Raw genomic sequence first — 23,026 nt, 5'->3', positions numbered from 1 at the left:
TCTTTCTCTGTGCACTGGGGGGCAATAGAATCTGCTGCCCCTCACCAGAAGCTTAAGACTTGCTTTTCCCAAAGAGGAGAGGCTATTGGTGGGGCTTTGTGCCTTTCTTACAGTGATGGTTGTTCCCTTCCCCTGTGTCAGCACCAATGAGGGAGGCATCCTCCGGTCTACCTCCCTATTCCCAGCATTTCTCACAAGTACCAAGTGGAGAAGCTTGGAGAATGACCTTCAAGTGGGTGCAAAGTCCCCTGTTTCTGTGACCCCTGGACTCCCACACTGTCATGCTGCCTGATACTTAGTTGTTGGAAATTTATTAGACATCTTAGCTGAGTTTTTCTTGTTTGATATATGGCTCCTGACATCTCTTTCTCCTGAAGTTTCACATAGGGGAGCCAGTGCTCACATTCTGCCTCTTGATTGTTTTAAGCCTTTGATGATTTTGAAATTGCTGCTTTTATGGGCTTGAGAAAAGTTATGCTTTTGTAATTTATGTGACTTTTACTCTTTTTAAGGTGAGAGTGCAGCTCTCTGGCTTTCTTCATCCTCAGGGAACTGGAGCTCCTCCCCCATTGCTTTACTATTTCTTTATGTCTCTTCTCTTGCCCCGTTTTATTTTATATTATTTTTTATTGTCTAAAGTTTTACATATGTCTCCTTTTCCCCCCCAATTGACCCCCCAGCCATTCCCACCCTGTCTTGCCCCTTTTTAGATTGATAAATAAATGTTTTTATTTTTCATCCCTCCCCATTAGTTTTTTAGGGATACATATTTATATGTTTCTTTGTTGTTGTTGTTGTTGTTGTTGTTGTTGTTGTTGTTTGTTTTGCACCATTCCTGGTGGTACTGCAATACTGGGTCGATGCGTGGAGTGGATGGAGCAAGCTCCTATTCCATCTCCCTATTGCAAAATTACGTTTACTATAAGGTCCTCAGATAGAGGAAGTATCAGATATTAAACTGATAAGGACAGGTGCTACAATTGATCTTGGCCAAAAGGCTGAGAAGTGATGTGTGTTTTTTTTAGAGGACACTGTAGATATCACAATAAACATACTTGACTTCCTATAATCTGATAAACAATAGTACTTAGATTCTTCCTCAGAAATCCCTAGGAGCCATGAAGTGCCTTAATTTCACTAACTTAATCCCAGGCTCTTGTGTTACTGTTGTCATATACATAAATTTTAAACCTCACATATCATTATTATTAACACTAGTGGCCCAGTGCACGAAAGGGAATTAATTAGAGGAAATATTTTTATATTGCTATTTGTCCTTTCTCTATAATAGAAATGTCAGAGATGAAAGAAAATTAGTAAAATGTATATGAAAATCTTCCTCCCGTCAGAGTCTGGGGTGCGCTGCGGGACCCAGAGTCAAATCCCTGCCCCCCGTGCACACCTAGAAATTGCACGAGATCCAGACCCGGCCAGCCCCACCCCCATCAAGCCCCACCAGGCAGGGGGCGCAGCCTCAGGTCCCCTGGCCCGGTGCCAGGTGGGGGGTACAGCTTCAGGTCCCCCGTCAAGCCCTGCCGGGTGGGGGGTGCAGCCTCAGGGCCCACATCAAGCCCCGCTGGGTGGGAGGCACAGCCTCAGGTCCCCCAGCGCACCCTCAGGTCCCCCGGCCTGGTGCTGTGGCAGGGGGCATGGCCTGAGGTCCCCTGGCCTGGGCCGGGGCGGGGGGCATGCTTTGAGGTCCCCTGTCAAGCTCTCCCGGGCAGGGGGCACAGCCTGAGGTCCCCCGTCAAGCCCCACTGGGTTGGGGAGCACAGCATCAGGTCCCTGCTGATGGTTTGTTACAGGAACCCCACCTCCACTGTGGGCACAGCCATCTTGTGTTACGGGAACCCTGCTTCTGCTGTGGGCACAGCCATCTTGTGATGGCGTGCTGGCATGAGGGTTAATTTGCATATTACCTCTTTACATATAGGATATTGCATTTACTTATAATTATCTATGTCTAGATTTCCTTGCTCTTTGTTTCTTCCTCTCTGCTAGGAGAGTTTCCCCTCATCTCTGTATTTTAGGCCAAACCTAGGGTAGGGCTGTTGGGATGGAGACGTTCATTTTTGGCTCTCACCCATTTACTGAATCAATCATGGGATCTCCCTCCCCCATCATCTGGTCACAAAGACTCCCTGTTAACCAAGGAGGAGGTGCTGATGAAGAGTAGGTCTCAGGGGTCGAGACTGACTGGGTGGCTGAAGCAGCCATCTGAGGGCTCGTCACTCGATAGTAGCTGCTCCTGTGGCTGACTCATTGTTTAAGGAGAACCCATAGATTCCCGAGGGACCAAGAATGCATCAGGCTTTTTGCTTTGAGGGGTCTGGGGCACCAAACCTAAAGAAACATTAGTGTCTTCATTGTCATGGACAGCAGCTACCTTTTAGGAGGTGTGTCCTCAGAAACCGATGTCCCTGTTACTGTGACATCAGATTCAGGCAAGTGATTCACATATCCTGGGTTATGGAAGTCAAGTCTTCCTTTAAGAAATCGTGTTTTGGGTGTGTTATGAAGATACAAGGAGTCATTTTGTGTTAGGGGAAGTCCCTTGGTGTGCTCGAGTCTGTGTCCCAACTACCTCGGACTCAGTGGTGATGACACAATTTGCAGATACCTTGTTCTTAAGCTTTTGAGGGTGGCAGCTGTATTCCTGGAAGTCATGACTATTGCTGATTTCACATAAAACTGCCTGTTTCCTGGCAGGTGTTAGGTATCTTCCCCCCTGAGTTAGAAGCTTAGATGATTCAGTGTTTCTGCCTTGCCTTGACCTTACCTGGAAAGCATGGGTAGATAGGTGTTCTTTCTTTGCTTCATTCTTCTCTCTTTGGAAAATTACATTCTAGGAAAGATTTTCAATGATCTCACTAGATCAAGTAAGTTCAAATAGGGCCATCTTAAGTCTGAGGAGTAGAAATGAAAGGCGGGGGGTGTACATTTCAACTGGGCACTGGAAGAGGGATGGGTTGGTCCTTATTGCTTGTCCATGATTAAGTCTACAGCTTATCCAACCATCCACTGAAGGACATCTTGTGAACAAAACTGCTATACAGATTTTCATGCAGGTTTTTGTGTGGACGTATTTTGAAACCAGATGGGTAAATTTCCATATCAGATCTTATGGTAAAATTTAGCTCTGCAAGACCTTGAGTCAGTTTTGATAAGCTAGCTATTTTGAGGAATTTTTATATGTCATTAAATTTTTCTCTAACTTATCCTCTTAGAAGTCTGTCAGCCCTCTCTGCCCAGACAAGAGTCATCTACTTCCCCCTAGAACAGTGATGGAGAACCTATGACACGCGTGTCAGAGGTGACATGTGAACTCATTTTTTGGTTGATTTTTCTTTGTTAAATGGCATTTAAATATATAAAATAAATATCAAAAATATAAGTCTCTGTCTTACTATGGTTGCAAATATCAAAAAATTTCTATATGTGACATGGCACCAGAGTTAAGTTAGGGTTTTTCAAAATGCTGACACGCCGAGCTCAAGAGGTTCACCATCACTGCCCTAAAAAGTCCAAGGAGCTTTTTCTCCCTAGAATTTTTCACAATTTTTACCCAGGTTTCTTTATTTTCTTTTATGATTTTTTGTGGCAGGACCTAATAGCCCATGTACATTTCCTATCTCAGGAAGACTCTTATGAGAAGTGTCTGATTCATTCAATTTCTTGCCTGACATCCTCAATCTCACTAGTACATACTATACTGGATAAGTTCATATTTTTTATTAGCTCTTGAAATCACTCCCTTAAATATTCTGAGACTATTAGGGAATGTAGACAAACCTCAGATAAATTGTGGGTTTGGTTCCAGACCCCAATAAAGCAAATATTACAATAAACATCTGAGGGAACCACATAAGTGTGGTTCCATCTAGGAACCATTCGGTGATGACAATGTAGACACCTGGCCTCAAGGTGCTGAAATGATGGCTCTGTGCGTGTATGGTCATGGTTAATGGTAATCTTGGCCCAAAGCCCTTCCTGACTGACAAGAAGTTCTGGGAACCTGGCCTATGAACTGAGGGGGTGTGCTGCTGAGTTGATTCAGTGATCCTTGACTTTCTGTGCCTCCTCTTCCTCTTTCTCTCCCTCTTCTTTCTCTTCTTCCTCCTTTTGCAGTGATGAAACCAAGTCCTTGGAAAGCTTCCTGATTATTGGCCAAGACACGGAAGCTGCAGCAACATTGCTTTAAAATGTTAATACGCAAGAGTGAGTCTGCCCTACTGACTGCAGGTAGATTTCGTAAAGATATGGAAGGAGTAATCACAAATTGCACTGCCATCAGGTCTTCAGTGACTAATTGAGACAAAATGGACAGATAGGAGAAGATAATGCGGCAGGTTGAGGGGTCTGGAGGCCTTAAGGAGGACAGACAAACAGAAAACATATTTTAAAAATGACTGTCTTTAAAGACCTAAAACCTGTGTGTAGAGTAAGAGAAAGCAAATACATATGATCAGCTTAAGTTCATAGTTTCACCTCGATTTCAGACTTTTAGTGTTCAGACCTAACTCCCTTCCTTAATGTCCTCTCAATCATTACATGTGATGGAGTGAGTGTTAAATGGTATTTTTATTTATATTTGCTTCTTGCAATTTAAAAACTGATAATTTATTTATGAAATAAAAAGGCTTTATTTTCTGATATGAAAATTGCAAGAATTTCTTGCAGTACCAGCAGGCTAGGGCTGTGTTGGTCAGATGGGTTGGGGAGATGCTGATCCCATAACAAGTGTGTTCCCACATTACACAGTAACATCAGGTCAGTGCTGTAACTTGATTCCTATCTCAGATTGGGCCTTCTCATCAGCCATAGTTCAAAACTAAATGTTTCAGTACCTGATGGGGCAGCAAGGAAAAGAGGATAGTTCAGGTCCAAGATCCAATAGAGAAACTGTGGAAGAACTTTTGAGAGCTTACTCTGAAAAAGCAGAAATCAAACCTGTATCCAAGATTAGAGAACATACTACGACATTGTTTCCCAAACTCTAATTACTCCCATAAGGCCCAGTATATTTACACATCACATGTATCATATAACATTCTTAATATTTTTACATTTAAAATCACTTTATATACCAACTTTTTGAATTTCTGGTTTTATTGATCATAGGAAATTATGTCCATGAAATGGCAGATGAAATATTCAAATTATGTATTTAATGCAGAATTAACATACTAGTAGACGTACAGCCAATGTTTGAGTTACTCTGTTCCCATCTGAGGCCACCTCCCATAACACAAGCAGTATTCCTGCTTTTGGAGACGCTGTTAGGAATTGGGGACTGAAAAATTTTTCCTGTTGGCAGATGAAACATTTTCAAAAGGCTTTTTATAAATAACTTTAGTGCCTCTTTGTGTGGTCACCTCTCATTTGAGGCACAGAAGACCTCAGGACAGGGAGTGTGTGACCCTGAAAAGACCTTGGCTGGTACCTCATGCACTTCCTGATGGACGGGGAAAAACTGAGGGCACATTTCTCAGGAGATTCAACTACCCCCCCTGGGTGGGCACCAGAACAGTGCACCCCGATAGCTGGTGTGTTGGTCTGTGTTGCCCATTAACCTGCGAACAAGGAAGGACTGCATCTTGTTCTCTACTGTAGGCAACATCTGAGGGAACCACATGGGTGTGGTTCAGCAAATAGACTTTAATGAATGTTTGTGATTTTTGTTCGCTTCTCTGCATTTTATTAAATGGTGATTAAGAGTTCCTTTAAAAAAAAGAGTTCAAATGTACAACCGTGAGGGAAGCTAGGAGGAAAAGTGCTGAGAGACTGATTCCCACTCTGAAATCTGCCAGAATATTTGAATTGCAATAGCTAAAGTGTGGTCCCGGGAGAGTCCATGTGGCCAAGGTGGTACAGATTTATCAAGAACAAAGGAATTAGCTCTGTGTCCTCTATTTGCAGAACCAAAACAGTGCAACTAGGACCATGGAGGTCACATTTTACTGAATGTTCCTAGTGCCATTACGGGGAATCTACCGAGATGACCCGCAGCCTTACCTCAGCCCGTTTTAGAAGGAGAAAAGAGGACTTAGATCAGCAGGCCATAGGATCAAAGACAAATGCATTTAAGGACATTTTGGGTAAAGAGAAAAGCTTTTTTCAACCCAGCATGTACAACAAAATGACAACCAACTGAAGTGGAACAGGGCAGAAGGTTTTATGACTCAAGGAAGGTGAAATATGGGGAAGGGTCATCTCCCCCAATCAAGAAAGAGAGCCTTTGAGCACCAGTTAGAGAATCCCCCAAGTTCTCCCACAGCCCTAAGTCACTGGCTGAGAGCTAAGCCAGGCCTCTGTGAGTCATGAGCACGGAGCCCAGTGAGAAGAGCCTGGAGATGATGCGTTCTGTTGTCAGCGTCCCTGTCAAGCCTGCATGGATGGATTTGCATTTTGGGTGGGAAATTTTTGGACCAGGTCAGTTTAGGGCTCCACTTCCCCCTGGGTGGAGCGAGCACAGGCCCTATAAAGAGGCTGCCTGCCGTACCACTGCCATCCTCCCAGCCGCAAGTTCTGATCTACGCTGAGAACACGGTGAGTCTATTTCTAGAGTTCAAGTGTTTTTCTGATGCTTTCAACTGTTGAATTTACCTAAAGACTGAAAGTTTGGCATGTCCGAAATCATGATCATGGGTTTGGTGCTACTTATTTGATGAAACCTTAGAATTGGGGTGCATTGATAGACTGTTTTCACTTGTTTTTAGGTAGTTTGATTTCCTGTACAAAAAACAAATTAATAGGAAAGCTTTGATGGAAAGGAGAGGAAAGACAAAGATATTTGTTGTTGTTGTTGTTGGTTTAATATGTATATTTTGGTGACCCTTCCATTCTGGTGTGAATTCAAAGGCTCTTTGCCTTGTTCCCGAACAGCCCTTTGTTGTGTGCCTGCATCAGCCTATTGGGACCTCACAAGAGATAATGATGAGAGAAATTGCTCGTGAGGTTGCCCATGATATTAGAACTTGTGATGGGCTTTCATGAAGATGTTATTTTCATACAAAACATATGACTTTATTCTTTCAGCAATATTTTCTTTGGAAAAATGGTAAGCAGAAAGACAAGTCTTTCTCAGGGCTGATGAAACAATTTTATAAAGATGAAGGGAAAATCCAGAGAGTCTTCAAGTGAACTTAAGAGATAAAAGCACATTCGTGGAGATTGGAGAGATAAATCTCATGGTATTATCAAAGTGTTGGGTCCTCTCTCTTTAGGAATGCCTTCTTGTGATCACTGTCATGTACTTTCCTTCAGGTTTTAAGACTCCAGAAAGATGTCTTACCAGCAGCAGCAGTGCAAGCAGCCCTGCCAGCCACCTCCCGTGTGCCCACCTAAGTGCCCAGAGCCATGCCCACCACCAAAGTGCCCTGAGCCATGTCCACCTCCAAAGTGCCCTGAGCCATGCCCACCCCCAAAGTGCCCTGAGCCATGCCCACCACCAAAGTGCCCTGAGCCATGCCCACCTCAGCTGTGCCAGCAGCAATGCCCACCTGTGCAGCCTCAGCAGCAATGCCCACCTGTGCAACCTCCTCCACCATGCCAGCAGAAGTGCCCACCCAAGAGCAAGTAACAGCTTCAGCATTCATCAGGGACAGGGAAGAATAAGAACAACTGGCTCACCTCGCTCCCCAGCCCCTCCGTCATCTTCTCTTCAGAGCCCATCACGGATGAAGAAGAAGCTCCTCCACCCTTCAGCCTGATATGCTTGTGACGATTCCTGACAGCGAATGATTTCCTTCCTGAGTCTATTCTGGAAGGAAAGGAAGCTGAGAAAGGACAGTCCTCTGCTGCACCAGCCTTCCGTTCCCCAGCTTCAGAAGGAAGAGCAGCAGCTGTCTTCCCAGAGCGGGGGGGGGGGGGGGGGGGAGCAGAGGGTTCCCTCGATGGCTTCTGTGTCTGTGATCTGGGCAGAGGGCTCCTACCACCTTAGCAACTGTACCTATTCTTCCATTTCCTGAATAAAGCACTATTTTGTTTGTGATGGAATTATATTTTCTTTCTTCTTTTAACTTTAAATTCACTTTTGTTTACTATAACAGCACAGAAAAGAGATCGAAGTATGTCGTTTTGACACCTACTTTGAGAGATGCCCTGAGAAGGAGAGAGAGAGAGAGAGATTGCTCCGCTGTTCCACCTATCCATGCAATCACTGGTTGCTTCCTGTAAGAGCCCTGACTGGAGATGAAACCCGCAACCATGTTCCAACCAACTGAATTACCCAGATAGGGTAGCTTTTTGTCTTTAAATATAGTTTTTAATCCTTGCCCAAGGTCATGTTTTTATAATTTTAGAGAGCGAGAGAAAGGGAGAGAGTGAGAGAGAGAGAAACATCAATTGATTGCCTTCTGAACATGCCCCAACTGGGAATCGAACCCTCAACCTGGGTATGTGCTCTGACCAGGAGTGGAATCTGCTCCCCTTTTGGTCTACAGGATGATGCTCCAATTAACCAAGCCACCCAGCCAGGGCCCAGCCAGGGCAGTTCTTGAGGGTTTTGATGAAGTAAACTGTGAGCCTAGATTAAAATGACTTTGCTATTTTAACAATACAAACAACTTTATGGTCCTCCTTTCTTACTTTCCACACTACCCACTTCATGTGTGGGCAGTGCAGCTCACTTAAGAGGATAATTTCATGAGGTATATACAAGACCCTCAGAGAACAATGGATAAAGGATTCTCTCTCAGAGAGTAGTAGCCAACCTAATAAAGGCAAAGAGGAGAATGAATACAGAAATTCTTATACTTGGCTACTCTTTTGTATGATGCTTATTGTCTTTCATCTTCCCCTAACCCCCAGCTTGGCCAATGTATAATTGACAAATAAAATTGTATATTTTAAAGTAAATAAGATAATCATGTTTACTTAGCAACATGATCATCATAATCACTTTAACATATCTATAGCCTCACATAGTTACCATCTGTGCATATGTGTTAAGAACACATAATATTGATCATCTTAGCATATTTCAGGTACACAACACAGTATTATTAGGAATGATCACCATACTGTACGTTATACCCCCAGAGCTTATCCATCTTTTAACTGAATGTTTCTACCCTATGACCAATATCTCCATATATTTGCCACCCCTCAGCCCAGTAACATTTATTCTCCTCTCTGCTTCTGAGTTCTATGATTGGACAACACCCTCCTCAATAACCAATGGGTCATGAAGAAATAATAAGGAAAATCAGAAAATGCTTTGGGAGAAAAAAAATAAAAACAGAGCCTACTAAACTCATAAGACACAAGTAAAAACAATGCATGCAGAAAAATTTAAGTCTGGAGACATCTATATTACAAACGAAGAAAAATCTCAACTCAATAACCTTATAGAACTTTAAGTCAAACTATACCCCAAGTAAAGATAAAGATGGGAGTAATAAAGACTAGAGTAGAAATAATAAAGAGTAGAAAAATAAGGAATTAATAAACTAAAAGTTGGTTCTCTGAAAAGATCAATAAAACTGACAATTCTATAGCTAGACTGACCAAAAAGAGAAAAGACTCAAGTTACTGAAATTAGCAGAGAGGAAACATCATTACTGATCTTACAGAAATAAAAAGGATTGAATGAATTCAGAGGAAGATAAGGCACTCAGTCATGGTGAGATCATTTGAGGAAAGGAGCCTGGATTCCTTTATGACTGCATGGAGCAAAAACCTTCCCAAACCACGCTAGACTTGGACACAAGTAAGAAATTACTTCTACTGGACTGAGCCACAACAATTTAGGGGGTGTTTGTTATAGCAGCTAACCTGTGCTGACTAATAAATTATATGATTAGAACACTTTGTTTGTTTGTTTGTTTGACTACTTTATTTTGATGCTAGGTGGCACTGTTTACTCTGATATGATAGTAGACCTTACCTACTGATGAAACAAGAAGACAGATTAGCCCTAACCGGTTTGGCTCAGTGGGTAGAGCGTCAGCCTGCGGACTGAAGGGTCCCAGGTTTGATTCCGGTCAAGGGCATGTACCTTGGTAGGGGGTGTGCAGGAGGCAGCTGATCGATGTTTCTAACTCTCTATCCCTCTCCCTTCCTCTCTGTAAAAAAATCAATAAAATATATATTTTAAAAAAGAAGACAGATTAATAAAACTTTTAGGATGAATGTTTTTCAAATAGTTTTTAAAGAATGTGGTCAGGTAAAAACATGATGATCAAAACCAGCACAATTGTTTATATTATACCAAATGCTCATGGTTTTTTCACTATTTCATTTTAAAACCTAAGGAAAAATATATCTCTTTTTAAAAATTTTTTATTGATTAAGTTATTACATATGTGTCCTTATCCCCACATTATCCCCTCCCATCCTCCCCACTCATGCCCTCACACCCCTGTTGTCTGTGTCCATTGGTTAGGCCTATATGCATGCATACAAGTCCTTTGGTTGATCTCTCCCCCTTACCCTCACCCTCCCCTACCTTCCCTCTGAGGTTTGACAGTCTGATTGATATTTCTCTGTCTCTGGATCTGTTTTTGTTCATCAGTTTATGTTGTTCATTATATTCCATAAATGAATGAGATTATGTGATACTTATCTTTCTCTGACTGGCTTATTTCACTTAGCATAATGCTCTCCACTTCCATCCATGCTGTTGCAAATGGTAAAAACTCCTTCTTTTTTACCATAGAGTAGTATTCCATTGTGTAGATGTACCACAGTTTTTTAATCCACTCATCTACTGATGGGCTCCTAGGCTGTTTCCAAATCTTAGCTATGGTGAATTGTGCTGCTATGAACATAGGGGTACATATATCCTTTCTAATTGGAGTTTCTAGTTTCTTGGGATATATTCCTAGAAGTGGGATCACTGGGTCAAATGGGAGTTCCATTTTTAGTTTTTTGAGGAAACTCCATACTGTTCTCCACAGTGACTGCACTATACTTCTGCAGGAAAATTTGCTGTGTTTTCCCTCCCAGGAATATAAAAAGAAACATATTTTTGATACAAATATGAATGTGTACACATATATATGAATGGATGGCTGACAATTCTATCATGCTTCATTCCTCTGTAAACATTGTTATATTCTAGGAAGATGGAGTGGTGGGCTTTCCAGTCCTCACGGCCCGCGGTTCCTGCCACACCGTGTGTGAAGTAAACAGTTTGCATCCTGAGGATGCAGTAGATCAGCTTTGGTGTGTTACTCTGGGAAACCTCCAATCTAGCTTGCATGGGTGTGTATGTGTGTTTGTGTGAGGGGTTGGGTGGGGAGAGAAGTACATCCCTCTAGATGACTGGAAATGCCTAAAGATCCTCATTCCCTTCCTGGCAGAGTGGGCACTCAGCGAATGGGAGAGGATTGATTGAGATAAATGTGGAGGCTGCGAGTCCTTGTGGATGTTTGAGGAACAGAGTCACAGGTATCAGAAAGAAATGAGCGAGGAGGAGCAGATTCACATACGTAGGAACAATATCATTTAAAATAAACAGGAATTGGCTAGATGAGTGAGCAATCTGAAAGCCAGGTGTAGGGACAGGGCACTCAGGGTTAGGGAGTCAGAGTCAGCGCGGACAGGCACTAACTAGACTCCAGCGTGACTCACTGAGTCGCAGGAGGAGAGCCCTGCTCCAGCCATGGATGCCCAAGGAACAGCCTCTGGGTGGCATTACACAACCTCCCAATGCCAGCCCAAGAAAAGTCAGCGGTGGGGTAAGGGGGAGGGGGGGACCCGCCACCCACCTACTACCAGGACCCAAAGACTCTGAAAGATGCCCTTCCTCACCAACCTGTCTGGGAACAGGTCCTATTTCACAAGGGAAAGGAATAAAGACAATGAGTCAGATCACGACACACACAGTCAGGAGTGAAATGGAAAGTGCATTTAATGGGGGCCAAACAGAGCTGATCCACATATTTGCACCTTAAGTCCCTCTTCAGATGAATCCTGAGCTGAAACTAGGGTTCTAAGGTATCAAGACCCTCAGCCTCATTCAGAAGCTCAGAGGCCCGTGTTTGGGAAGGAAGGCTTCATAGCACATATTTTTAGGGGGCAACTGAGGGAGGATTGTAACTCAGGGTAACAGCATGCTGATTACAAGGAAAATGGCACTCAAGCAGAATGGGAGAGGGGATTCAGCATCAAGGACCACATTACTTCTGCTTGGTCTGCTGAATTGGTCCCGGGATGACCGTTGAGGGACATGGTTCAGGAACCTTGGTGTGGCATGGTTCAGGAACCTTGGGGTGGCATGGCTCAGGAACCTTGGGGTGGCATGGTTCAGGAACCTTGGTTTGGCATGGCTCAGGAACCTTGGTTTGGCATGGCTCTGGCAGCTTGGTGTGGCAGGGCTCAGGATCCTTGATTTGGCATGGCTCAGGAACCTTGGGGTGGCATGGCTCAGGATCCTTGGTTTGGCATGGCTCAGGAACCTTGGTGTGGCATGGCTCAGGAACCTTGGGGTGGCATGGCTCAGGAACCTTGGTTTGGCATGGCTCAGGAATCTTGGTGTGGCAGGGCTCAAGAACCTTGGGTTGGCAGGGCTCAGGATCCTTGGTTTGGCATGGCTCAGGAGCCTTAGGGTGGCATGGCTCAGGAACCTTGGGGTGGCATGGCTCAGGATCCTTGGTTTGGCATGGCTCAGGAACCTTGGTGTGGCATGGCTCAGGAACCTTGGTGTGGCATGGCTCAGGAACCTTGGGGTGGCATGGCTCAGGAGCCTTAGGGTGGCATGGCTCCTTGGTTTGGGGAACACATTGTTCCTGGGGTGGAGGCTGGCAGGGCTGTTTCACCTGCTGTTGCTGAAGCTGGGGGGGTGTGGTGCAGGGCTGCTTCTGCTGGTAGGAACTCATGGTTCACAAGAGGCTGGACCTAGAGACAGAACAGATCATTTAAACAGGGACTAGCTAGGGGAGGAGCCACACTCAATGCCAGTTCAGGTCTCCTAAGAAGCAAATGTTCCCCCTTCCTCCGTTTATGACTAAGAACACCCTGGTGATTTCTGAACCTTTGAACAGGGGGAACCGAAAGGTAATTTGTTCAGCTCCACTCAGGGCCTCTCCCAGTGCTCTCTTTCTTCCTGGCACAACTTAAAACCCAATTAGCAACACAACACAGCCGCAGGTTCCTGGCAGAAATATGAGAGCACAATATTGGATCACATGGAAATGTGATATGGTTTGAAAGAAAAAAAACACAAAAAAACAGCAACCCAGTAACTTCAGCCTAACATTTCTGAAAACAGAATGGTTTATCACCTATAAGCTAATTACTGACTTCTCCAGAACCCACTTGATCCCCCTCTAGCCTCTCTCACACCCTACTCTTTCTCACGAGCTTCCTTCAATCTGCTCGTTCAAGTACTACCTGAACACCATGGGTCACAGGTGGCCTCTATGATCCTCATCCAATACCTTGGGAGGCATTTCTAGAGCAAGCCTTCTCTTTCCCAAACTGCACAGCACTTTGCTTGTCCTTATTGCTTTATGCGGGTGACTTTCTACGTTGACTTTCTGCTGCCCGTGTCTTATTTTCCTGTATACGCTGTAGTTTCATGGAATAAATTCTCTGTTGTCTAATTTTTTTTTTTAGCAAAGTACCAACATAATAAATTCTCATAAAACACTTTGGTGAAAGAATAAAATTCTCCGCATTCAGGTTATGAATAAAGAAAGAGGTATAATGTCACTATAAGTTCTACCAACTCTAAGTTAGCAGGGTTTATCCTGCTAATGGAGGGTCTCACGCAAGCCAATCCTCTTCTCTCTGTCACAGCAAGAGCTGATGGGGCAGCATTGACAACATCTTACTAGTAAGTCTCTTCAAGCGAAAACTATGATTGCATTTACAACAAAGCTATTCCTAGAGGCTGTACCTCTGATAACAGAACTTCAATAGTGCCAAGGAGGTTCCAATAAAAAGAAAATACCTTGAGCAATTGGCAAGCGTTCGGAGGAAGGAGAGCCACCTGGTGCGCAGAGAAGAGCAGGCTGCGTGGTCACTCGGGTCTGGTGTAGTGTCCCCAGCCAACTGGCTTTTTATAGATGGAAACCTGTCCCAAGGAAATGGGATTTTTTTGGACTGCTATGTCTTAATCCTTTGCCTGTCAAACATGATTCACCCCAGTCCCCTCATCCACCTGTTGGTTCAGTCTTTGTGATGAAACCACCCACTTGACATTTTTTTGGCACTTGCTGTCTGGCAATGATGTCACCTGGGCCTTGTCCCCACGGAGGGTCCTTTACACCCAAGTGGAATGTTTACAGTAGGGGGGTGTGGGCTGAAAGGCAAGAAGAAGATGTTTCTGGGCTGCTGGATCCAGAAACATCCCTGTTTCCTGGAGGCCCTAATCCCTGGCACAGTCCAGGCTTATTAAACTGCTTAGTATTGGAAGTGGATGTGGAGATAAGCAGTTGTTCCTGGTTCTCCTGGGAGGCCAAGGAATCTACCAAGATCATCCGCAGCCTTACCTCAGCCCGTTTTAGAAGGAGAAAAGAGGACTTAGATCAGCAGGTCATAGGATCAAAGACAAATGCATTTAAGGACATTTTGGGTAAAGAGAAAGGCTTTTTTCAACCCAGCATGTACAACAAAATGACAACCAGCTGAAGTGGAACAGGGCAGAAGGTTTTATGACTCAAGGAAGGTGAAATATGGGGAAGGGTCATCTCCCCCAATCAAGAAAAAGAGCCTTTGAGCACCAGTCAGAGAATCCCCCAAGTTCTCCCACAGCCCTAAGTCACTGGCTGAGAGCTAAGCCAGGCCTCTGTGAGTCATGAGCACGGAGCCCAGTGAGAAGAGCCTGGAGATGATGCGTTCTGTTGTCAGCGTCCCTGTCAAGCCTGCATGGATGGATTTGCATTTTGGGTGGGAAATTTTTGGACCAGGTCAGTTTAGGGCTCCACTTCCCCCTGGGTGGAGCGAGCACAGGCCCTATAAAGAGGCTGCCTGCCGTGCCACTGCCATCATCCCAGCCGCGAGTTCTGATCTACGCTGAGAACACGGTGAGTCTCTTTCTAGAGTTCAACTGTTTTTCTGGTGCTTTCAGCTGTTGAATTTACCTAAAGACTGAATGTTTGGCATGTCCGAAATCATGATCATGGGTTTGATGCTACTTATTTGATGAAACCTTAGAATTGGGGTGCATTGATAGACTGTTTTCACTTGCTTTTAGGTAGTTTGATTTCCTGTCCGAAAAACAAATTAATAGGAAAGCTTTGATGGAAAGGAGAGGAAAGACAAAAACATTAGTTGTTGTTGTTGTTGTTTTAATATGTATATTTTGGTGTCCCTTCCATTCTGGTGTGAATTCAAAGGCTCTTTGCCTTGTTCCCGAACAGCCCTTTGTTGTGTGCCTGCATCAGCCTATTGGGACCTCACAAGAGATAATGATGAGAGAAATTGCTCGTGAGGTTGCCCATGATATTAGAACTTGTGATGGGCTTTCATGAAGTTGTTATTTTCATACAAAACATATGACTTTATTCTTTCAGCAATATTTTCTTTGGAAAAATGGTAAGCGGAAAGACAAATCTTTCTCAGGGCTGATGGAACAATTTTATAAAGATGAAGGGAAAAGCCAGAGAGTCTCCAAGTGAACTTAAGAGATAAAAGCACATTCTTGGAGATTGGAGAGACAAATCTCATGGTGTTATCTAAGTGTTGGGTCCTCTCTCTTTAGGAATGCCTTCTTGTGATCACTGTCATGTACTTTCATTCAGGTTTTAAGACTCCAGAAAGATGTCTTACCAGCAGCAGCAGTGCAAGCAGCCCTGCCAGCCACCTCCCGTGTGCCCACCTAAGTGCCCAGAGCCATGCCCACCCCCAAAGTGCCCTGAGCCATGCCCACCCCCAAAGTGCCCTGAGCCATGCCCACCACCAAAGTGCCCTGAGCCATGCCCACCACCAAAGTGCCCTGAGCCATGCCCACCTCAGCTGTGCCAGCAGCAATGCCCACCTGTGCAACCTCCTCCACCATGCCAGCAGAAGTGCCCACCCAAGAGCAAGTAACAGCTTCAGCATTCATCAGGGACAGGGAAGAATAAGAACAACTGGCTCACCTCGTTCCCCAGCCCCTCCGTCATCTTCTCTTCAGAGCCCATCACGGATGCAGAAGAAGCTCCTCCACCCTTCAGCCTGATATGCTTGTGACGATTCCTGACAGTGAATGATTTCCTTCCTGAGTCTATTCTGGAAGGAAAGGAAGCTGAGAAAGGGCAGTCCTCCCCTGCCCCAGCCTTCCGTTCCCCAGCTTCAGAAGGAAGAGCAGCAGCTGTCTTCCGGGGCGGGGGGCGGGGGGGGGTGTGGTGGGGGGCAGCAGAGGGTTCCCTCGATGGCTTCTGTGTCTTGTGATCTGGGCAGAGGGCTCCTACCACCTGAACAACTGTACCTATTCTTCCATTTCCTGAATAAAGCATTATTTTGTTTGTGATGGAATTATATATTTTTTCTTCTGTTAAACTTTAAATTCACTTTCTGCTTACTATAACAGCACAGAAAAGAGATCGAAGTATGTCGTTTTGACACCTACTTTGAGAGATGCCCTGAGAAGTAGAGAGAGAGAGAGAGAGAGAGAGAGAGAGAGAGAGAGATTGCTCCACTGTTCCACCTATCCATGCAATCACTGGTTGCTTCCTGTAAGAGCCCTGACTGGAGATGAAACCCGCAACCATGTTCCAACCAACTGAACTACCCAGATAGGGTAGCTTTTTGTCTTTAAATATAGTTTTTAATCCTTGCCCAAGGACATGTTTTTATAATTTTAGAGAGCGAGAGAAAGGGAGAGAGTGAGAGAGAGAGAAACATCAATTGATTGCCTTCTGAACATGCCCCAACTGGGAATCGAACCCTCAACCTGGGTATGTGCTCTGACCAGGAGTGGAATCTGCTCCCCTTTTGGTCTACAGGATGATGCTCCAAGCCACCAAGCCAGGGCCCAGCCAGGGCAGTTCTTGAGGGTTTTGATGAAGTAAACTATGAGCCTAGATTAAAATGACTTTGCTATTTTAAGAATACAAACAACTTTATGGTCCTCCTTTCTTACTTTCCACACTACCCATTTCATGTGTGGGCAGTGCAGCTCACTTAAGAGGATAATTTCATGAGGTATATACAAGACCCTCAGAGAACAATGGATAAAGGATTCTCTCAGAATAAAGGCAAACCTAATAAAGGCAAAGAGGAGAATGAATACAGAAATTCTTATACTTTGCTACTCTTTTGTATGATGCTTATTTTCTTCCATCTTCCCCCATTGACAAATAAAATTGTATATTTTAAAGTAAATAAGATAATCATGTTTACTTAGCAACATGATCATCATAATCACTTTAACATATCTATAGCCTCACATAGTTACCATCTGTGCGTATGTGTTAAGAACACATAATATCGATCATCTTAGCATATTTCAAGTACACAACACAGTATTATTAGGAATGATCACCACACTGTACGTTATACCCCCAGAGCTTATCCATCTTTTAACTGAATGTTTCTACCCTATGACCAATATCTCCATATATTTGCCACCCCTCAGCCCAGTAACATTTATTCTCCTCTCTACTTCTGAGTTCTATGACTTGACACCACCCTCCTCAATAACCAATGGGTCATGAAGAAATAATAAGGAAAATCAGAAAATGCTTTGGGAGAAAAAAAATAAAAACAGAGCCCACTAAACTCATAAGACACAAGTAAAAACAGTGCACGTAGAAAAATTTAAGTCTGGAGACATCTATATTACAAAAGAAGAAAAATCTCAACTCAATAACCTTATAGAACTTTAAGTCAAACTATACCCCAAGTAAAGATAAAGATGGGAATAATAAAGACTAGAGTAGAAATAATAAAGAGTAGAAAAATAAGGAATTAATAAACTAAAAGTTGGTTCTCTGAAAAGATCAATAAAACTGACAATTCTATAGCTAGACTGACCAAAAAGAGAAAAGACTCAAGTTACTGAAATTAGCAGAGAGGAGACATCACTACTGATCTTACAGAAATAAAAAAGATTGAATGAATTCAGAGGAAGATAAGGCACTCAGTCATGGTGAGGTCATTTGAGGAAAGGAGCCTGGATTCCTTTATGACTGCATGGAGCAAAAACCTTCCCAAACCACGTTAGACTTGGACACAAGTAAGAAATTACTTCTACTGGACTGAGCCACAACAATTTAGGGGGTGTTTGTTATAGCAGCTAACCTGTGCTGACTAATAAATTATATGATTAGAACACTTTGTTTGTTTGTTTGTTTGACTACTTTATTTTGATGCTAGGTGGCACTGTTTACTCTGATATGATAGTAGACCTTACCTACTGATGAAACAAGAAGACAGATTAGCCCTAACTGGTTTGGCTCAGTGGGTAGAGCGTCAGCCTGCGGACTGAAGGGTCCCAGGTTTGATTCCGGTCAAGGGCATGTACCTTGGTAGGGGGTGTGCAGGAGGCAGCTGATCGATGTTTCTAACTCTCTATCCCTCTCCCTTCCTCTCTGTAAAAAAATCAATAAAATATATATTTTAAAAAAGAAGACAGATTAATAAAACTTTTAGGATGAATGTTTTTCAATTAGTTTTTAAAGAATGTGGTCAGGTAAAAACATGATGATCAAAACCAGCACAATTGTTTGTGTTATACCAAATGCTCATGATTTTTTCATTATTTCATTTTACAACCTAAGGGAAAATATATCTCTTTTTTAATTTTTTTATTGATTAAGTTATTACATATGTGTCCTTATCCCCACATTACCCCCCATCTGCCCCACTCATGCCCTCACACGCCTGTTGTCTGTGTCCATTGGTTAGGCCTATATCCATGCATACAAGTCCTTTGGTTGATCTCTCCCCCTTACCTCCACCCTCCTCTACCTTCCCCCTGAGGTTTGATGGTCTGATTGATATTTCTCTGTCTCTATATCTGTTTTTGTTCATCAGTTTATGTTGTTCATTATATTCCATAAATGAGTGAGATCATGTGATATTTATCTTTCTCTGACTGGCTTATTTCACTTAGCATAATGCTCTCCAGTTCCATCCATGCTGTTGCAAATGGTAAGAACTCCTTCTTTTTTACCACAGCATAGTATTCCATTGTGTAGCTGTACCACAGTTTTCTAATCCACTCATCTACTGATGGGCACCTAGGCTGTTTCCAAATCTTAGTTATGGTGAATTGTGCTGCTATGAACATAGGGGTGCATATATCCTTTCTAATTGGTGTTTCTAGTTTCTTGGGATATATTCCTATAAGTGGGATCACTGGGTCAAATGGGAGTTCCATTTTTAGTTTTTTGAGGAAACTCCATACTGTTCTCCACAGTGACTGCACTATACTTCTGCAGGAAAATTTTCTGTGTTTTCCATCCCAGGAATATAAAAAGAAACATATTTTTGATATAATATGAATATGTACACATATATATGAATGGATGGCTGACAATTCTATCATGCTTCATTCCTCTGTAAACATTGTTATATTCTAGGAAGATGGAGTGGTGGGCTTTCCAGTCCTCACTGCCCGCGGTTCCTGCCACACCGTGTGTGAAGTAAACAGTTTGCATCCTGAGGATGCAGTAGATCAGCTTTGGTGTGTTACTCTGGGAAACTTCCAATCTAGCTTGCATGGGTGTGTATGTGTGTTTGTGTGAGGGGTTGGGTGGGGAGAGAAGTACATCCCTCTAGATGACTGGAAATGCCCTAAAGATCCTCATTCCCTTCCTGGCAGAGTGGGCACTCAGCGAATGGGAGAGGATTGATTGAGATAAATGTGGAGGCTGCGAGTCCTTGTGGATGTTTGAGGAACAGAGTCACAGGTATCAGAAAGAAATGAGCGAGGAGGAGCAGATTCACATCTGTAGGAACAATATCCTTTGAAATGAACAGGAATTGGCTAGATGAGTGAGCAATCTGAAAGCCAGGTGTAGGGACAGGGCACTCAGGGTTAGAGAGTCAGAGTCAGTGCGGACAGGCACTAACTAGACTCCAGCGTGACTCACTGAGTCGCAGGAGGAGAGCCCTGCTCCAGCCATGGATGCCCAAGGAACAGCCTCTGGGTGGCATTACACAACCTCCCAATGCCAGCCCAAGAAAAGTCAGCGGTGGGGTAAGGGGGAGGGGGGGACCCGCCACCCACCTACTACCGGGACCCAAAGACTCTGAAAGATGCCCTTCCTCACCAACCTGTCTGGGAACAGGTCCTATTTCACAAGGGAAAGGAATAAAGACAATGAGTCAGATCACGACACACACAGTCAGGAGTGAAATGGAAAGTGCATTTAATGGGGGCAGAACAGAACTGATCCACATATTTGCACCTTAAGTCCCTCTTCAGATGAATCCTGAGCTGAAACTAGGGTTCTAAGGTATCTAGACTCTCAGCCTCATTCAGAAGCTCAGAGGCCCGGAGTGTTTGGGAAGGAAGGCTTCATAGCACATATTTTTAGGGGGCAACTGAGGGAGGATTGTAACTCAGGGTAACAGCATGCTGATTACAAGGAAAATGGCACTCAAGCAGAATGGGCGAGGGGATTCAGCATCAAGGACCACATTACTTCTGCTTGGTCTGCTGAATTGGTCCCGGGATGACCGTTGAGGGACATGGCTCAGGAACCTTGGGGTGGCATGGTTCAGGAACCTTGGTGTGGCATGGCTCAGGAACCTTGGGGTGGCATGGTTCAGGAACCTTGGGGTGGCATGGTTCAGGAACCTTGGTTTGGCATGGCTCTGGCAGCTTGGTGTGGCAGGGCTCAGGATCCTTGATTTGGCATGGCTCAGGAGCCTTGGTGTGGCATGGCTCAGGATCCTTGGTTTGGCATGGCTCAGGAACCTTGGTGTGGCATGGCTCAGGAACCTTGGGGTGGCATGGCTCAGGAACCTTGGTTTGGCATGGCTCAGGAATCTTGGTGTGGCAGGGCTCAAGAACCTTGGGTTGGCAGGGCTCAGGATCCTTGGTTTGGCATGGCTCAGGAGCCTTAGGGTGGCATGGCTCAGGAACCTTGGGGTGGCATGGCTCAGGATCCTTGGTTTGGCATGGCTCAGGAACTTTGGGGTGGCATGGCTCAGGAACCTTGGTGTGGCATGGCTCAGGAGCCTTAGGGTGGCATGGCTCAGGAGCCTTAGGGTGGCATGGCTCAGGAGCCTTAGGGTGGCATGGCTCCTTGGTTTGGGGAACACATTGTTCCTGGGGTGGAGGCTGGCAGGGCTGTTTCACCTGCTGTTGCTGAAGCTGGGGGGGTGTGGTGCAGGGCTGCTTCTGCTGGTAGGAACTCATGGTTCACAAGAGGCTGGACCTAGAGACAGAACAGATCATTTAAACAGGGACTAGCTAGGGGAGGAGCCACACTCAATGCCAGTTCAGGTCTCCTAAGAAGCAAATGTTCCCCTTCCTTCGTTTATGACTAAGAACACCCTGGTGATTTCTGAACCTTTGAACAGGGGGAACCGAAAGGTAATTTGTTCAGCTCCACTCAGGGCCTCTCCCAGTGCTCTCTTTCTTCCTGGCACAACTTAAAACCCAATTAGCAACGCAACACAGCCGCAGGTTCCTAGCAGAAATATGAGAGCACAATATTGGATCACATGGAAATGTGATATGGTTTGAAAGAAAAAAACACACACACACACAAAAAAAAATAGCAACCCAGTAACTTCAGCCTAACATTTCTGAAAACAGAATAGTTTATCACCTATAAGCTAATTACTGACTTCTCCAGAACCCACTTGATCCCCCTCTAGCCTCACTCACACCCTACTCTTTCTCACGAGCTTCCTTCAATCTGCTCGTTCAAGTACTACCTGAACACCATGGGTCACAGGTGGCCTCTATGATCCTCATCCGATACCTTGGGAGGCATTTCTAGAGCAAGCCTTCTCTTTCCCAAACTGCACAGCACTTTGCTTGTCCTTATTGCTTTATGCGGGTGACTTTCTACATTGACTTTCTGCTGCCCATGTCTTATTTTCCTGTATACGCCGTAGTTTCATGGAATAAATTCTCTGTTGTCTAAATTGGTGTTTTTTTTTTAGCAAAGTACCAACATAATAAATTCTCATAAAACACTTTGGTGAAAGAATAAAATTCTCCGCATTCAGGTTATGAATAAAGAAAGAGGTATAATGTCACTATAAGTTCTACCAACTCTAAGTTAGCAGGGTTTATCCTGCTAATGGAGGGTCCCACACAAGCCAATCCTCTTCTCTCTGTCACAGCAAGAGCTGATGGGGCAGCATTGATAACATCTTACTAGTAAGTCTCTTCAAGCGAAAACTATGATTGCATTTACAACAAAGCTATTCCTAGAGGCTGTACCTCTGATAACAGAACTTCAATAGTGCCAAGGAGGTTCCAACAAAAAAGAAAATACCTTGAGCAATTGGCAAGCGTTCGGAGGAAGGAGAGCCACCTGGTGCGCAGAGAAGAGCAGGCTGCGTGGTCACTCGGGTCTGGTGTAGTGTCCCCAGCCAACTGGCTTTTTATAGATGGAAACCTGTCTCAAGGAAGTGGGATTTTTTTTTTTTTGGACTGCTATGTCTTAATCCTTTGCCTGTCAAACATGATTCACCCCAGTCCCCTCATCTACCTGTTGGTTCAGTCTTTGTGATGAAACCACCCACTTGACATTTTTTTGGCACTTGCTGTCTGGCAATGATGTCACCTGGGCCTTGTCCCCACGGAGGGTCCTTTACACCCACGTGGAATGTTTACAGTGGGGGTGATGTGGGCTGAAAGGCAAGAAGAGGGAGAAGTTCTAGGGCTGCCGGATCCAGAAACATCCCTGTTTCCTGGAGGCCCTAATCCCTGGCGCAGTCCAGGCTTATTGAACTGCTTAGTATTGGAAGTGGATGTGGAGATAAGCAGTTGTTCCTGGTTCTCCTGGGAGGCCAAGGGCATGGTGCCATGAACTTCCCCAGGTGGAAAAAAGTAATAATTCTCTTTACCCATTCCTAAGTGTACCCAGGTCTGCGAGGGGAAAGGCAAGGCTCAAATGATTCTTTTGGCCCTAAAATTCCTTCACTCCAAGAGAGACCTCAGCGTCAATAGCCGGCAGGGGTA

General features: G+C 44.4%; 2 protein-coding genes and 1 non-coding gene across 3 annotated transcripts; all 3 read right to left on the bottom strand.

Moving 5' to 3' along the window:
• Positions 1-819: 819 nt before the first annotated feature.
• On the bottom strand, positions 820-1,010 carry LOC111827333. The gene has a single exon (XR_002830846.1). It is a non-coding gene; the product is annotated as a U2 spliceosomal RNA (small nuclear RNA).
• Positions 1,011-11,839: 10,829 nt separating this feature from the next.
• Positions 11,840-14,023, bottom strand: LOC111827323 (cornifin alpha-like). Its single transcript, XM_023759300.1, has 2 exons — positions 13,901-14,023; positions 11,840-12,843 (listed from the first exon to the last, which is right to left on the bottom strand). The coding sequence occupies exon 2, from the start codon at positions 12,822-12,824 to the stop codon at positions 12,126-12,128; it is 699 nt and encodes a 232-aa protein (XP_023615068.1). The 5' UTR covers positions 12,825-12,843; positions 13,901-14,023; the 3' UTR covers positions 11,840-12,125.
• Positions 14,024-20,232: 6,209 nt separating this feature from the next.
• LOC102433905 (cornifin alpha) lies at positions 20,233-22,460 on the bottom strand. Its single transcript, XM_014461363.2, has 2 exons — positions 22,338-22,460; positions 20,233-21,263 (listed from the first exon to the last, which is right to left on the bottom strand). The coding sequence occupies exon 2, from the start codon at positions 21,242-21,244 to the stop codon at positions 20,522-20,524; it is 723 nt and encodes a 240-aa protein (XP_014316849.1). The 5' UTR covers positions 21,245-21,263; positions 22,338-22,460; the 3' UTR covers positions 20,233-20,521.
• Between the last annotated feature and the right edge of the window lie 566 nt (positions 22,461-23,026).

This window comes from Myotis lucifugus, unplaced genomic scaffold (genome assembly GCF_000147115.1).
Source record: "Myotis lucifugus unplaced genomic scaffold, Myoluc2.0 scaffold_151, whole genome shotgun sequence".
Taxonomy (NCBI): Eukaryota; Metazoa; Chordata; class Mammalia; order Chiroptera; family Vespertilionidae; genus Myotis; species Myotis lucifugus.
Note: the sequence above shows the minus strand (reverse complement) of the source record. Positions and strands in the feature narration are given on the sequence as shown.